The sequence below is a fragment of the Heliangelus exortis genome, chromosome Z, assembly GCF_036169615.1.
Source record: "Heliangelus exortis chromosome Z, bHelExo1.hap1, whole genome shotgun sequence".
Lineage (NCBI taxonomy): Eukaryota > Metazoa > Chordata > Aves > Apodiformes > Trochilidae > Heliangelus > Heliangelus exortis.
In genome coordinates this window covers 20,691,161-20,705,839 of record NC_092454.1, presented here as the reverse complement: position 1 = coordinate 20,705,839, position 14,679 = coordinate 20,691,161, and the positions used below count along the sequence as shown (strand labels likewise).

Genomic DNA, 14,679 nt, shown 5'->3' with positions numbered 1-14,679 from the left:
TACTTTGACTTGTTGTAGTTGTTCTGTTAATACTGCTATGTTTGTTTAGTTGCCCACAAAGGGTCCTGCAGAAAACTGTTCAGGCAGTTGTCGTGGCACAAATACAAAAAGGGGGAATTGTTGGGAATGGCAGTGGGTCTGTCAGTCACCTGGCACTGATCAGCGAAGACATTAACCCTAAAAAGATCCCCACATACTCTTGAGATGAGGAAGTCATGTACTCTTAAATTTGCAGTGAACAACTTTAGGGAGCTGGCAATCACAGTGGCCAGATGGGGTGGCTGGTTGATGTCATCCAATGAAACTGTTGGAGGCAATTTTTTGACCAATCATATAATGACACGCTGACAGCTAAGAGTATATAAAGGTGTGTGCTCTGAGCAATAAAGTTGGAACTGCTTTGACTGTTGATTGAGTACATGTTGCTTTGTCCATCTCAACAGCAACACTTGAGAGTGCAACTATTTGTCCCATTCTGTTCAAAGGGAAGGAGAGTAGGTGATCTCCTGTATAGATGCAGGAGGCTAACAACTTTTAGAAGTTGAAACTAATAGAAGTTTCAAATAGAAGGCTAACACTTTTCAAATAGAAGGCTAACACTTCTCAAATAGAAGGCTAACATTTTTCCCAGTACCCATGTTTAATTTTCAGCTTCCCCCAGGCAGAGTAAATCCAAGGAAAATACAGGGTTCTGGACTGAATCCTGTTACTTGTGATGGACAGAAGGAGCTAAAAACCCCCAAACCAACAACACAGAACGAATGACAACTCTGAAGGTCTTCTCCAAATATCTCACTCACTGTGGTGGCCTGCAAAAGCACCAGTAATCACAAGAGCCTTTGGCACATTTAGTGGGCATAAAACCAGTTCCAGTGTAGACAGGCTCAACCCAAGAGCAAAATATAATCCATATCTAGTTTCTTGATATGGAAGTTTCCCCAATGAATTATTCTAGAATTAGGTTCTTCATTTGATTAAACTGACAAGCTGAGAATAGCAAGAGAAGGATACTTTGATCATGATAAAAATCCCTAAGGATGTCAAATAAAGCATGTGTTGATGCCTTGATCAAGGAGAAGCTCAAGTTAATCTATATGGAAGCACGAGCAGCCAAATAACTATATTGCTTCTTCTCTATATATTTATTGAGCTATCTCTTCCTAAAAGGGAGTTCCACATCTGTTCAAGATATATCCAAGATCTGTCCTATCAACAGAAGAGAGCTTCTCAGCTAGTCAGGAAATCTGAAAATTATGAAAGGCCCCTGGGAATTACATAGCTTGGCTTTCAGATAAACTCTTTCCCATACAGAATAATGTGGATATTTGTCTTTATGGACCTTTATAAGAAGTTTTCATAGGAACAAATGATCTCGCTCCCCATAAGAGATACAAGAAATGGCAAACCAATCCTTAGCTCCTGCACCAATGTGACACATCATTGTCAGGCACATAGTAAAGAGGCTTGTTTATTTATTTATTCATTCACTCACAGGTTTTGGGGAAAAGGTACCACTTGCCAAATACTAATCCAGTGATTACCTGCACTAACTTGCTCAGTAGCTTTACCACAAGTACCTGTTTACATTTTTGTGGTAGTATTTACTTGCACTCATTTAGCATGCAACAGACAAACAGAGGAACAGAAGGCCCTCCTGTACCTTCAGATCTTACAGAATCTGTGCCATGGAGGTTCTGAATTTCCTTCTCATACACCTCATACATCTGAAATGCTCCACACCCATTTAGTCATTCTGAAGACCTTTGTCCACAGCCAGTTAAAAAGACTTCCCTCTGCAGAGTCATTAACACATGCTGCCATTGGAAGCAGGGAGAAAGAACACAAAATTCTATACATAATTACAAAATCTGTGTAAGAGGCTTTTCTGCCACAGAGATTCTAGTGATAGTTGTAAAATTGTATTAGTCTCAGCTCAACCAGGCCACCTTGATACTGCTGTACCAGAGGCAGAACAGTATAGCTCTGAGGACACTGCTGTGTAGTTTACCATGTGGGGGGAGAAAGAGTTTCTAGGGCACTTAAATGCTCTAAGTAGTCAGACGCTAGACAGTGAACACAGAAAATCTAATTGCCATTAAGTCTGGCAGGCAGGAAAGAGGGAATCGCCTGTAGGGCACTAGAGACATTGCTGACACTAAGATTTTTGCAGGAAAAGTGTTATTGTAGAAATATACACAGCTGTGAGTCACTACCAGAAAGCTGTTATACACCTTCCTTCTGGAGAGCAAACAACCTTTGAGATTCTTAAAATGGCTTTGTAACCTTGGAACAGAACCATGGACAGGTTTGAAAAAAACCTGTTTGTTGAAAACGAGTTTGTTGAAAACCCTGTGACGGAGCAAGAAGAATGGGTTCATGGCATTTTTTTTTCACAAGGTCTCACTGAAGACATTCTGTTGACACAACCAACCACAATGGGGTATCTGCGAACACAGTGATACCCTGTATGTGCTGCAACCATTGAATAATACTTAGTGAACGCCTGAGGAGACACACAGGTTAATAAAGTTCTTTCAAGTAAACAAAACTTAAGGCAGAAACATAAAGATGTAAAAGAAGAAGCAGATTTCCACAGCAACCATGGAAATATGAAAGGCTAAGAAAGCACACACAATCTCAGACTTCTGATTAAAGGCTTTAGCTTCTAAACATCTAGAATGAGAAAACAGTACCTATCTCAGGCATGAGAAGCCACTGGGATAATATCTTTTCCCCTAAAGTCTTTGGAGCTTCTTTCACTGAAGCAAAGTAATAAATAGTTTTCTGATCTTTGCAAGCTGCTTTTGAAGAACCCCGTGATGAGGGATGAGATTTCTTTTTGTTAAAGTAAACTGTGTAAACTACAAGATTCATCAATGTCAGGTACTCCAGATACATACAACTTCTCTGTCTCCTTTTAGCTTTCAAAATCTCTCCTAAGAGCCTGAAAACTGACTTAAGATGCTTGTAGACCTATGAGTCTGAAGCCTATGACCATCCCACAGCTTGTGGAGTATAGGATTTTGATAAAGGAAGTGACAGGGTTGCTGTCAGCACAGAAACAGGTCATTATTGTAGACCTTGACTTTCACTAGTAATTTAAAAAGCACATAACAATTCTCACTATGTGTAAGGAAGGGAAGGAATAGTAAAAAAGCCTGTAAAGCCATGCAGAAAATACAGTGCTTTTCTGGCAAGAAGAATAATTTTGCTCTCTAGCCAGTGCTCTCTCTATATATATTCCTCAAGCCATTGCACTGGTCATCTCTCATCCATCAACAGAAGTGTGCCATACAGCCAACCATTGAATGGCAGTGATTACCTGCACTTACAAAAGGGGCTGCATATACCTATTAACTGTGTTTCCTAATCTATCAAAATTTGTATCAGAAAACAAAACCTAAAACCACCAGACAGAGCCTGTAGAGGTTACAGTCCTCAATGCTTCAAATCTACCCCACCACAAACATTATGTAATATTCCTTTCTTCTACTGTAATATAGTGAGTGAGGGAAATACCTGAAGGCCCAACTCCAAAGAAACTTTGAGAAGAGTGATGTCTGGCAAGCTGTCCATGAGTGTTGCTATTTTAAATGCATCCTGGGCAAGTTTGAAGATGTGTGATGAGGAGTGGATATTTTTCTGGATGGATTCTAATACTGTTTCCAATCTCCGAACATCACCTGTAAGGTGTAAACATAATCACCAGAATGGAACAAGTTCCCAAAACATACAGAGATGCATTATAACCGAACCTGCCACTGCTATGCAATAGTATGATGCTTCAGATATATGCACCTTTTTTTAAAGAAAGCTTCCATATATGAATGAAAGACACAAGACAGCACTAAGGCCTCCAGTGTCTGATGGTTTTAGTGAAATCCATGGCCAAAAGTCATCCTGATTTGTGGATTTTCAAGGTAATTTATCCACCTCTGCATCTCATAGTCTATATCATGTGTAATGTAAACAATAAGATGTCTCATCAGCCTCAACTCCAGTTCATCTGGCTACCATCTAGCTAGCTTAACTATTTTGCTAGAAAATTATGTGACAGGTTTAAGCCAGTGGTTGCACTCACTTCAAGCTCCCATCAGACTACAATTTGGATTCCTAAATACAGGTTTATAATCTGTTTACTCCATCCAATATTAAAAGCATGCACTTAGTTGAGTACATAACTGATAGGAATGTACCTTTGGCTGCTGTAAGCATGGTCGATGCTAGCTCACACTGCTGGGATTCGATATGACTTAGGGTGAACCAGCGGGGATACCTGTTTGGAACAACTGATGCAATGTGGTGCGGGCGGGACAGGTCTCCTGAAGGAGCTGTAGATTCCAATACTAGCAACCTGAAATAAGGAAGAAATCCTCTATCATTAAATCATTATTACACTAGGTTACTCATGTGCAAAACCAAAGTTGCAAAAACACTTGACCTGGTTTATGAAATGTGCCTTTTTGGTTATTAAAAGGACTGGAAAATCACTTCTCTTCTTAGGAAATCTTAACACTTCATTTGCCAGACTTGCCTACATCAGTGGACATCTGCAGGAATTCACAGTATAATTAAGCCACTCATTAGGAAGGCAGCAGAAACTTTCTGTATCACACATATTGCCAACGTTTTACTTCCTGCCTTGTTTCAGTCTTTGAACCACAGTCTCAGGAAGGAAAGTGGAGTTAGACCTTCTCTGTATTGAGAATATGTAAATATTTTTCAATAGTTGCAATACTAGCTTCAAATATGTATGTGCCACGCAAGGGAACAATATACTCAACAAGTTGCTTGGATTTTGACCTTGCAATAAATTACAGCATGAACTTGTGTCCAAAAAGGACATTTTAATGTTCAACTATGACTCATTTTTCAAGTCCTTAAACTTAAGCCTATCAATATCTCAAAATGCTCAACAGTCTGACATTAGGGCCCTTTTTAGAGTGACAGAGGAAGTTTTCTTGCAAGTCACATTTCAGACTCCATTTTCTAATCCTGATGCAAAAAATTTTCTTGAGTATACAGCAATCTACAACAGTATTGTCCACGAAGGAGTATTCATACTTAGAAAATATCAATTAATGTGTTCATTGTTGACTACAAGACAAGTAATGGACCACAACAGAGGCTCAGCTGGTGGCCCTTACAACACACTGGATAGACCAGTAACTAGACACATCATAAATGTCAATGCTAATAACTAGAAGAAATCAAAAATAGGTATTATTATTCAATAAAATTAAGAAGTTTCAGGACCTGAATGGTTAGTGAGACATAAAATGATAGTAACAAGACAACATCCAGAACAAAAGCCTTTCTCATGCTTAACATCTTGAATTGTTTCTACCAGCATCTAAATGCAAGTGATTTTCCAGCAAGAAGTCAACTGGGATAACAAAGAAAATTGGGTATCTTTTGTCAATAAAATTGTCACTACTGAATATTGAAAATTGTGATTCTTCACAGGAATTTCTCTTATGGAACAAAGTAATTTAAACTGGTTACAATTTCTTGCACATATATAAATACTTAGGTTTAAAAGTAACTTTCTTGCAGTAAGACAGTTTTAAATTCCATAGATTTTCTCTAGGGTCCCAAAGAATAGGAGTTTTATTTTAAGAATTCCCTGAGGAAGTTAATTTTGAATATATGAAAGGGTATCCAGCATGCACATATAAATACAACACATTACATAAACAACTATCAGCAGGGTATATTAACATCTTCAGACACATGTATGTGCATGTTAATATGAATTAAAAAACATTCACCTTTGATTTGTTTCAAGAGTGAAATCTCTTCCCTGGTACTGAGACACCTCTTGACATAGCTTTATATACATAACAGTAAAATACGTAAAAATCCTCAGTTGTTTTTTTCCAAGCATAGAGAGTGAGCAGGGGAAGAGATGCATTATTAGATTGTTCCAAAAAACAGTAAAAATACCAACTACCAATGCAAAAAGGGATGACTAGGCTATAAATAACAATAAATAGACAGAGCATGAAAGAAAGAGGCTGTTTTGAGGAAATCTTTTTGCACTCTGAATTTAATTTCCAGCTTTTATGTTCTTTTGCTGTGAAAACAAATGCTGCTGTAAATTGGTGGCTTGCAATTTTGGCAAGATTAGGGAACATCAGAACAAGTGCAAGCAGATTTAGCATTCCTCACTTTTTTTCCCTCCCCTTCCAATCAATTATTTACCTTGGTTTTAGCAAAGCTAAAACACCATTAGATTAAACACCACCTTTAACATCTGGTTCCCAAAGCTTGGGTGAAATTCAGGCTTAACAAGGGATCGGCCAAACTAAGCCAAAACATTCTGAATGAAACATTCAAGTTCAGATTCCAAGTGAGCAATCAACTAGGTCACTGCAGATACACATTCTCCAAGGCTCTGCTCCATGTATCTCAGTGCTACCAGCAGAAAATGTAGACAGAAATGACTACCAAGGAGAGCACAAATGTGGCCTTGCAGGCCTGAGGTGTACACATGAAAGGCTTTATGGTCTCAGCTTACATTGATTTCATGCTGAGTGCTCCACAGACTTGACTCTACTTCTAAAAGCAGGAGCAATAGTACAGATTTCCATGCAGCACCTTTACTAATTTCTACATGGCATTTTTGTCCTTGCCACAGCCATTTCCTCCCTGCCACAGAAGAAAACACACAGGTTTTCCTCTTCTGAGACACTCTACATCACAGCCTTGAGACAGACATTCACTCCTCATGTCTGCTTTCTTCTTGCCCCACCAAGGCAGTACCAAGTTACTTTTTAATTTGATTTGTACAGGGAGTTCTTCAGACACTGAACTATAATTTTGGTGTGAATGGAAAGAGTAACCAACCTTCTGCAGATGAATTTAAGTGCTAAGAAATGCAGAGAGACATTTCTGTGGACTGCTATCAAACTATGGAAAGATCAATTACTGTCTTGGACTGAACTCTCATCTGCCTATAGAAAAGGCTATGGAGAACAGCTCTGATTATGCTGATGCCTTCAGTAATTTTACCAAATGAAAATGGACAAACAACTCTCTCACACACCACTCTGTTTGAAAAGTAACTTTTTTGGCTGAGATGACAGTTTCATACAACAGGAAGGCTGTAGCCATCCAAATGTAACTGGAAATGTAATTGTTTGGATCTTTCAATGTCTTGTTTGGCCAGTTGAGAAATGAAACATCTAGAAAAGAAAATTTCAGTTATGACTGGTTTCTAGGAAAAACACATATCCTTGTTCAAAAGGAATGACATGCTGCCATCATATTCACTAAGGCTTTCAGTGCACTTTGCAAAGCTGTGTATGGATGTCTATTCCACTCTTTCAGCGTGATTTTCAGTAGTGTAGTTCAAGGAGGAAAACTCCACACAAACATCCCTGAGAAGTAGTAACTAAAAAAAATCCACACCAGAACACCAAACAAACCCACCGACCATTTTGTATTATCTTGCTGATTTAATATGACTGGGGATATTGATGCACATAACTTGCACCACTAGAACAGGAGTGTACTTAGATGGGCCAGACAGCTTTCTCATCATATGTTTGAATGCTTTCAATAGGTCATCACTTTTGCCTACTCAGTCTATTCCTAAAATGCTAACCATGAACAGCAAGTATGCAAAGTCACTCTTCGTATTTGTCTTTCCTTAACATCTATAGTTAGACACTTCTGAAGGCAAAAAACAAACCCAAAAGGATTACGCAGGCCTTGCAGCTAACTTCACAGCAGCTACGTTTTGTTCTTATGCATGACCTCCCTCCCATTTAGTCCTTTGAACACAATTATTTTTGCCCTCTTTATGTTTCCAGAAAAACTAGCTCCACAATACAAATCTCCAAACCAATAAGACAACCTAACTGATGAAATTTAATACTACTTAAGTAGATAGTGTATCCTTCAATTACTGTGCAATCATTCTTGACAAAAACAATCAGGAAAATCCTTTTTTTTTTTTAAATCTGGGATTTAATTGCCCTTAGTATTCAGTTATGACTAGCCTTTGTCAACCATCAGCTAAAAGATTCTTGACAGTAACCAGACTGTTCTACGAATTCTACGAATTTCTTCCCTGGACAAGGCTTGTCTTAGCCGCCTTTACCAGCCTGGCTTGCCTTGAGATAAAGCAAGAACACACTGAGCATACCCTGCAAAACTTTTTTTCCTGATTACTGAAGACAAATGGGATGCAGGTGAGACATTTTGTCATCATATAATAGACTCCATTTATATCCCAACATTCATCCAGAATTGGGAAAGACTGCTTCATTACAATGCACAAGAAAAAGGTTCTGGCTCAGACCACATCGTGTGGTTTCAAGCCCATCATTGACAGCTGATTTATGAAGAAGGCCAGCAGATCAAATAGTCCCACCAAGGCTAAGAAGCAGATGAGCCTGAGACTGCTGGTGGGAAGTCCATTTCCTAATTTTCTCACCAATACCATGACGCACAACCACATAGGTTAGAGAACGCATTTGCTAAAGCTGTCATTGTTTAACACCAAACCACAAGGCCCAAGAATGGGATTCTAGAAGGATTTGTACTAGACAATGCTATTTTACAGCTGTAGGTAAACCATACACTGACAAATTATTATACTGTAGTTACTACAGATACCAATTGTTTTTACAAATGACAGAATCAAAGTTATTTCTCCTTGAAGGGAGGAATGCTTAAAAAAAAAAAAAAAAGAAAAAAAAGAAAAAAGAGAGATGAGGGCTTTTTTAAGAAGCTTTTTTGCCTTTTCCTAATTGCTACTTGTGCTCTTTCTAGACAGCTCATGAATACATACCGCATGGCTCTCAGTGCACTTTTGTATGCCAATTCAGCATCATGAGGTAGGAGAGAAGTGAAGAGATACTTGGCAAAAGTGTGCATTGGAACGCTCTCTCGATGGATGACTTCACCCAACCCACTATATGGTCCAGCTGCAGGAAAGAGAAAGAGAATGTCAGTCTTTATGTACTGATAAAACCAAACTTCTGGACTACTAAAACATAGAATACAATCATAGAATCAGCTGGGTTGGAAGGGACCTCTAAGATCATCAATTCCAACCCTTGTTCCAATACTGCCGCGGTTACTAGACCATGGCACTAAGTGCCACATCCATTCTCTTTTTAAGTATCTCCAGGGATGGAGAATCCACTACTTCCCTGGGTTAGAATTGGAATTAACAGACAATTTGCTGTACAAAAGGTAAAGATATATTGCTGCTTCCTGTGAAATATATCATACATGTATCACATATAAACATTGTACGTATAAGTACATTAAACACCAGATTTTCCTAGAGACAAGATGACAGACTGCAACTTGTATGGTACTAAGCACACTACCAGTGCACATACAAATGAGAGAACAGTCCCAGTCCTCCATGGGGCTCATTCAGCAAGGATACAGTATAGAAAAGTTGAAAGTGATAATCCTAGCTTTGCCTCCTCATACTTACACTGGACACATAAATCCCTGTACACCCTGTTGGTGTGTGACTGTTGTATCACAAATCCACCAGAAAATGAAAAAACTATTGGCTATAGTAAAAAAATGCCTGTCTTTAATTGAAGTTACATGATCAATCACCACAGCAGCACCTGAACCTTAATAATGTCTCACCTGACATAAGGCATTCAAATGACCCTTTGGTCTGGATTTCATCTCCATGAAACACCCAATCTGATATTGCACCAAAGCTGGTTTTGTTAGTCCATTGTAGCCACAGAATCTCAAAAATCCTATTTGTTGTGGGAAAATTATTCCCATTATTAAGGCAATGGATTGGTCTCACTCTCAGCACAGCCAGTGTTGTATTTCAACTTCATAGCAGCAGCCTCAGGATTGGCAACAACAAAGTGAAATGAAAAAATTTCCTTGCTGAATTCTGAATGCTCAAAGTGTGTATGAATCCCATTTTTAAATTTGTCCCGCAACCTTGACACTCCTACTCCTCTTAACAGGAAAACTATGCCTAAGAGTTTTTTACTTCAGTGACTAGAGGCTCAGGCATTTAAAGTTGCAAGACACAGAGTAAGAATGATACATTAAGTATTATTTGACTGGTATTGCATAGATAGCAGCCACCAGTCCTAGAAGTTATTACTGCTAATTCTACCAAAGATTCCACCACATCAAATTCGGACTGATGGATGACAATGTGAGTGCACTTCTTCACTGCAGAGTCACACGTCATTCAAAACTTCTTTCAGCAGTGGTTCAAAGTAACATGGCCTGACTCTAAAATGACGCAGACAAGGAGACAAGGAAAGTAGATGACAAACAGCCAAACTGCTTCAGCAGTGTTTTTCTGACTGGTGCATTAGAATAATAAGCAAAAATAAAATTCACTAGGCATTTTAGTTCCACAGGAGGGCATTTCTGAAGATGGGAGCTAATTACAAAGGAAATGTCAATGAAGAGTTAGTAGGATACAGTGTGTCTCAATTATTTAAAATTAAGTTGAAAGCCATTCAAAACTAGTTGGCCTTTCTTCAGTGAAAGAAACTATTTCATGTATGTTTGCCAGCTGGTGGTCTAATCAGAAGCTCAGTTAGGACACAAATACACTGGTTATTTGAAAATATATTCTGCCATTAACAAAGCAGTCAAGCGAAAAATGAGGACAGTTCTTGCCAAACAGTCTTACATTCTGCTTTTGCATTCAGTCAAATGGTAGTTACATACAGCATGCATTAATTTGCATTAATAGCACAGAAATCAGCTTAATATTGGATTAAGCATTTTTTATAATATCTACAGGACTTTAACTACAAAAACATAATAGGTATGATTAGCATCTTAAATCACTGCACAGTTTTTCCTCCATAAGGTAGCAGTTTCTGCCTCAGCTGGACTAAATTGAAGCTAGTGAAAGAAAACCAGATTTCTTAGCACACACTAATGAAGACCACTGTTGCATACCGCTGACCACAGCAAATTTTTATGTTGTTATGTTAGCAGATTTCCTCTTACTCCTCTTCCTCTTTCTTTACAAGAAAACATAAAAAAACTATAGTGATTAAAGTACTAACCTAGAAGTATCAGAGAACATTTCAGAGAAATCCTGCCTTTTCCTCATAAGGCATAAAGCATCCTTACCAGTAAACAAATGCAGCAAATGTATTTAATAATCCACAGGAATCCCTCTATGGTGGTTAATAGCTGGATCTAGTGAGTAGCTGTTCTTGTCCAAAGGCCATAAAGCAGCAGTACAGCCATATCATAATGGAAACTGATGGTGCAGTTTCTCTGCAGCTTCTAATCACACCATCACTAGTTACCAAAGACTTTAAGGGTCTGGGCAAAAATGACTGAAAGACCCTAGACATCATCATGCACCTCTTCCATTTAAGAGGAAGTTTCACAAGACAAATGTCTTACATAAAAAAAGCAAAACCAGACGGCTGTGTAAGAGCCATCACAACTCACCTAGAGCAGTGCCACACGCCCCACCATCCCGTCAGCAAGAACTCAAAATCTGAACCATGCCTTTGGCTATCTGGCTCCTTCCATTAAAAAAAAAACCAAACAACAAACTAGAAAGACAGCCTGAGAACCCATAAGACTACTCTCTGAATATGACACTTCAGTGCTATATGTTAAGCCCTTTTAAAAGCTATGTATGCAATATTTTGTAGAGGTTTTATTGCAACACATCAGCTAATTCCCAAACACACACTGTTTGTTTTGGTCAATATCTAGTTACAAGATCAGGCCTTAAGCCTCAATATTTGACCACATTTTTCAATTTTCATTTATGATAAAAACCTCAGAGACAAGTGATTTTCCAAATTGCTACAAATAAAACATTACAATTCTGTCCCAGCAATTCTATGTGAATTTTCTGAGCTCTTCCCATGGGCAAAACTCTTCTGAGATTTACAGAAGTCCCTTTTCCAGGATACAAGGAACATGTATTATTTTGCTACCTGAGAACTATTGATGATAACTGATGTCTATATTATTTAATTTTGACCGTGGGTTTTATAATAAGGATACTGAAATTATGACAAGCAACAAATCTAAAGAATAAAATTCAATCACAACTAAGCAAAAGGCTTATTGGTCAACTAGGTATGTTATCGCTACAGTCTTGGGAAAGCTGAAGTATGTTTGAGTTTCATAAGAAGTCGTTAATAAAATTTTGTTAGCATTCTACATAAAAAACCAAAACATCCTATGTATGTAAGGCAGTTTTCACAGGAATACTGGTTCTGTGTGCTTGTATAAGTTAAGACAGTTTAAAGAAGCAGTTAGCAACTACATTGAGCTACCTTCAAGTAGGAAGACTGCTTGTTTTCGAAAAATCTTCACCAGAGTATCATCCAATTCAATTTCTTGTAGCTTAGAAATGAGCTGCTCCTCATTTCGACAAACCTTCTCTTGTGCATACAAGCCATCTGGCATTATTCTTTGCTGGCCCAGACCTATCAATGCTACTTCCACAGCCAGTGTTAAATAAGATTCCCCTTCTTCTAAGAACTTGTGTGCAGGCAGGTGCTGGTACTCCAGAGATTTATATTGCCCCATGTTCTCTGTAAGGGGTGACACAGAAAGAAAAATACATGAGCAAATAATTCTTACCTGTGTATATGGTTATATATAATGCTATATATAAAAATATACATAAAAATGCTAAATATAAAAATATATAAACTTCCTCTGTTAGTATTAATTTTTCAAATTATTTTAATTACTTTGGCAATCTCAAAATACAGTGATCTGACCTAAATTATCCCATCCAAGTCCACATGGCAGAAATACATGAAACAATGGGATTTTAAATAGCCCACTCAGGTCAAAATAAGTTTTTATTTTTAAATTGCACAGTTCAGAGAAAGGGAGTTTATCCGGCTTTATGCTAATGAGTCCGAAATTGGAAGGTAGTATTTAAATTTTTTTCTCTACCCATTTCTCTGCCTTCTTAAAGCCTTGATATGTAAGATGAATGAAAAAGTGCATGTATACCTGCATAGATTTCAGCTGTGCATTTGCTAGCACTCTTTTCAGGATTTTTTATTGACTACAGTTGTATTTATGATAAGAAAATGTATATTGGTAACACTAGAAGTCCCACTTTTAGTAAAAATTTTATGTGTAAATTCTAGACAGAGCAAGGCACAAACTGCTTTAAAGAGTACTACTCATTCATTTGGCACTTTGCAGACTCAACTTATGACAAAACACTATTCCAGCCTGTAGCAGTTTGGGAACATAGAATTCTAATGGACATATGTAAGAAGATGGACAACTGCAGCAAATAAGAGGGCTGAATACATTTGGTAAATTGCATATGCACGTGTAGGAAGAAGTTACTTTTCAGCACACTCTTTTTATAATGGGGTTGTTTTGGTTGGGTTTTGTGTTGGTTACTTTTTTAATAGTTGCAATGAATTTCATTTCCAATCACTTAATTAAAGTTCTTCCAGAACTGGTGGATATGGGATAAGAAGTTTATTGAAGAAAATCTAATTATCAGAAGGAGTTTTGAGGAAAAGCCACCACAGCATTGTGGATGTGCACATAAAAGAGCTGTAAGTAGAGGCATGAATCCAGTTTCTGTCCACACAGGTGGTTATCGAAGTTACTGCAGAGGTGGAAAGAAACTGAGAGTGAGAAATTAATCAATTAAGATCCTGGGAAGCAAATACTGAAATTGAAATAGGCGTACACATTCTATTCTATATTACGCATCAATACTGCAACGCTATCTTCTATTTTGTATTATATATAACCATGCGTGTTATGAATTTTAAGTGTTTTGTCATCAATTTGAAGCATTATGTACACTTGTAACTAAGAAGTACAGTTATACTCTGGGCTGCAATAGAAAGAGTGTTGCCAGGAGGTCAAGAGGGTTGTTCCTCCCCCTCTGCTTAGCACTGCTGAGCCCACACCTGGAGTACTGGGTCCAGTTGTGGGCTCCCCAGTACATGGACATACTGGAGCAGATCCAGCAAGGGGCCAAAAATATAATTAAAGGACTGCAGCATCTCTCACATAATGAGTGACAGGTGGGATTATTCAGCCTGGAAAAGAGAAGGCTCAGGAGAGTCTTACCAAAATGTATAAATATCTGATGGGAGAATGTAAAGAAGACAGTGCCAGACTCTTCTCAGTGGTATCCTGTGACAGGACAAGAGGCAATGGGCACAAACTGAAATACAGGAAATTCCATCGGAGCACAAGAAAACACTTTATTTTTTTTTTTTATTGTGAGGGTGGTTCAACACTGCAAGATGTTGCCCAAAGAGGCTGTACAGTGTTTGTTCTTGGAATTATTCAAAACCCAACTGGACATAGTCCAAGGCAATCTGCTCTGGGTGACCCTGCTCTGAGCAGAGAAGGAAGACTAGATCATCTCCAGAGGTGCCTTCCAATCTCAGCAACTCTGTGATCCTGGGACAACCTGCAGTTTCTAAGAAAGAGGAAAGGGAAATGTATGTGGAGAGGGCTGCTGCTATGAAGTCTTACTTTGTTTTAATTCAAATGTGAAATATGGAATTCCTTCCAGAATGAATAACTGGTAATATTTTAAGTGCTTTCATATTTTACATTAAACATTTTCTCTCCCTTGTGTTTTCTTAAGGAATGCAATGAGTTCTAATACTATAAAAACACTGGCTTTAAAGTTGATTCAGAAAGGCAAGATAGAAAAATGCCTCTGGTAAATGA

General features: G+C 38.1%; 1 protein-coding gene across 2 annotated transcripts in view; it reads right to left on the bottom strand.

Annotated features, from left to right (window-relative positions):
* ZSWIM6 (zinc finger SWIM-type containing 6) overlaps positions 1-14,679 on the bottom strand; it is a 124,953-nt gene that overhangs the window by 22,626 nt on the left and 87,648 nt on the right. Inside the window, exons 9-12 of one of the 2 annotated variants that reach the window (XM_071730619.1) lie at positions 12,279-12,539; positions 8,801-8,936; positions 4,197-4,354; positions 3,520-3,683 (exon numbers count right to left, since the gene is read on the bottom strand). In XM_071730619.1, coding sequence (XP_071586720.1) covers positions 3,520-3,683; positions 4,197-4,354; positions 8,801-8,936; positions 12,279-12,539 — 719 coding nt within the window. The remainder of the gene's footprint in view (positions 1-3,519; positions 3,684-4,196; positions 4,355-8,800; positions 8,937-12,278; positions 12,540-14,679) is intronic. The other variant, XM_071730620.1, reaches the window with a different exon arrangement.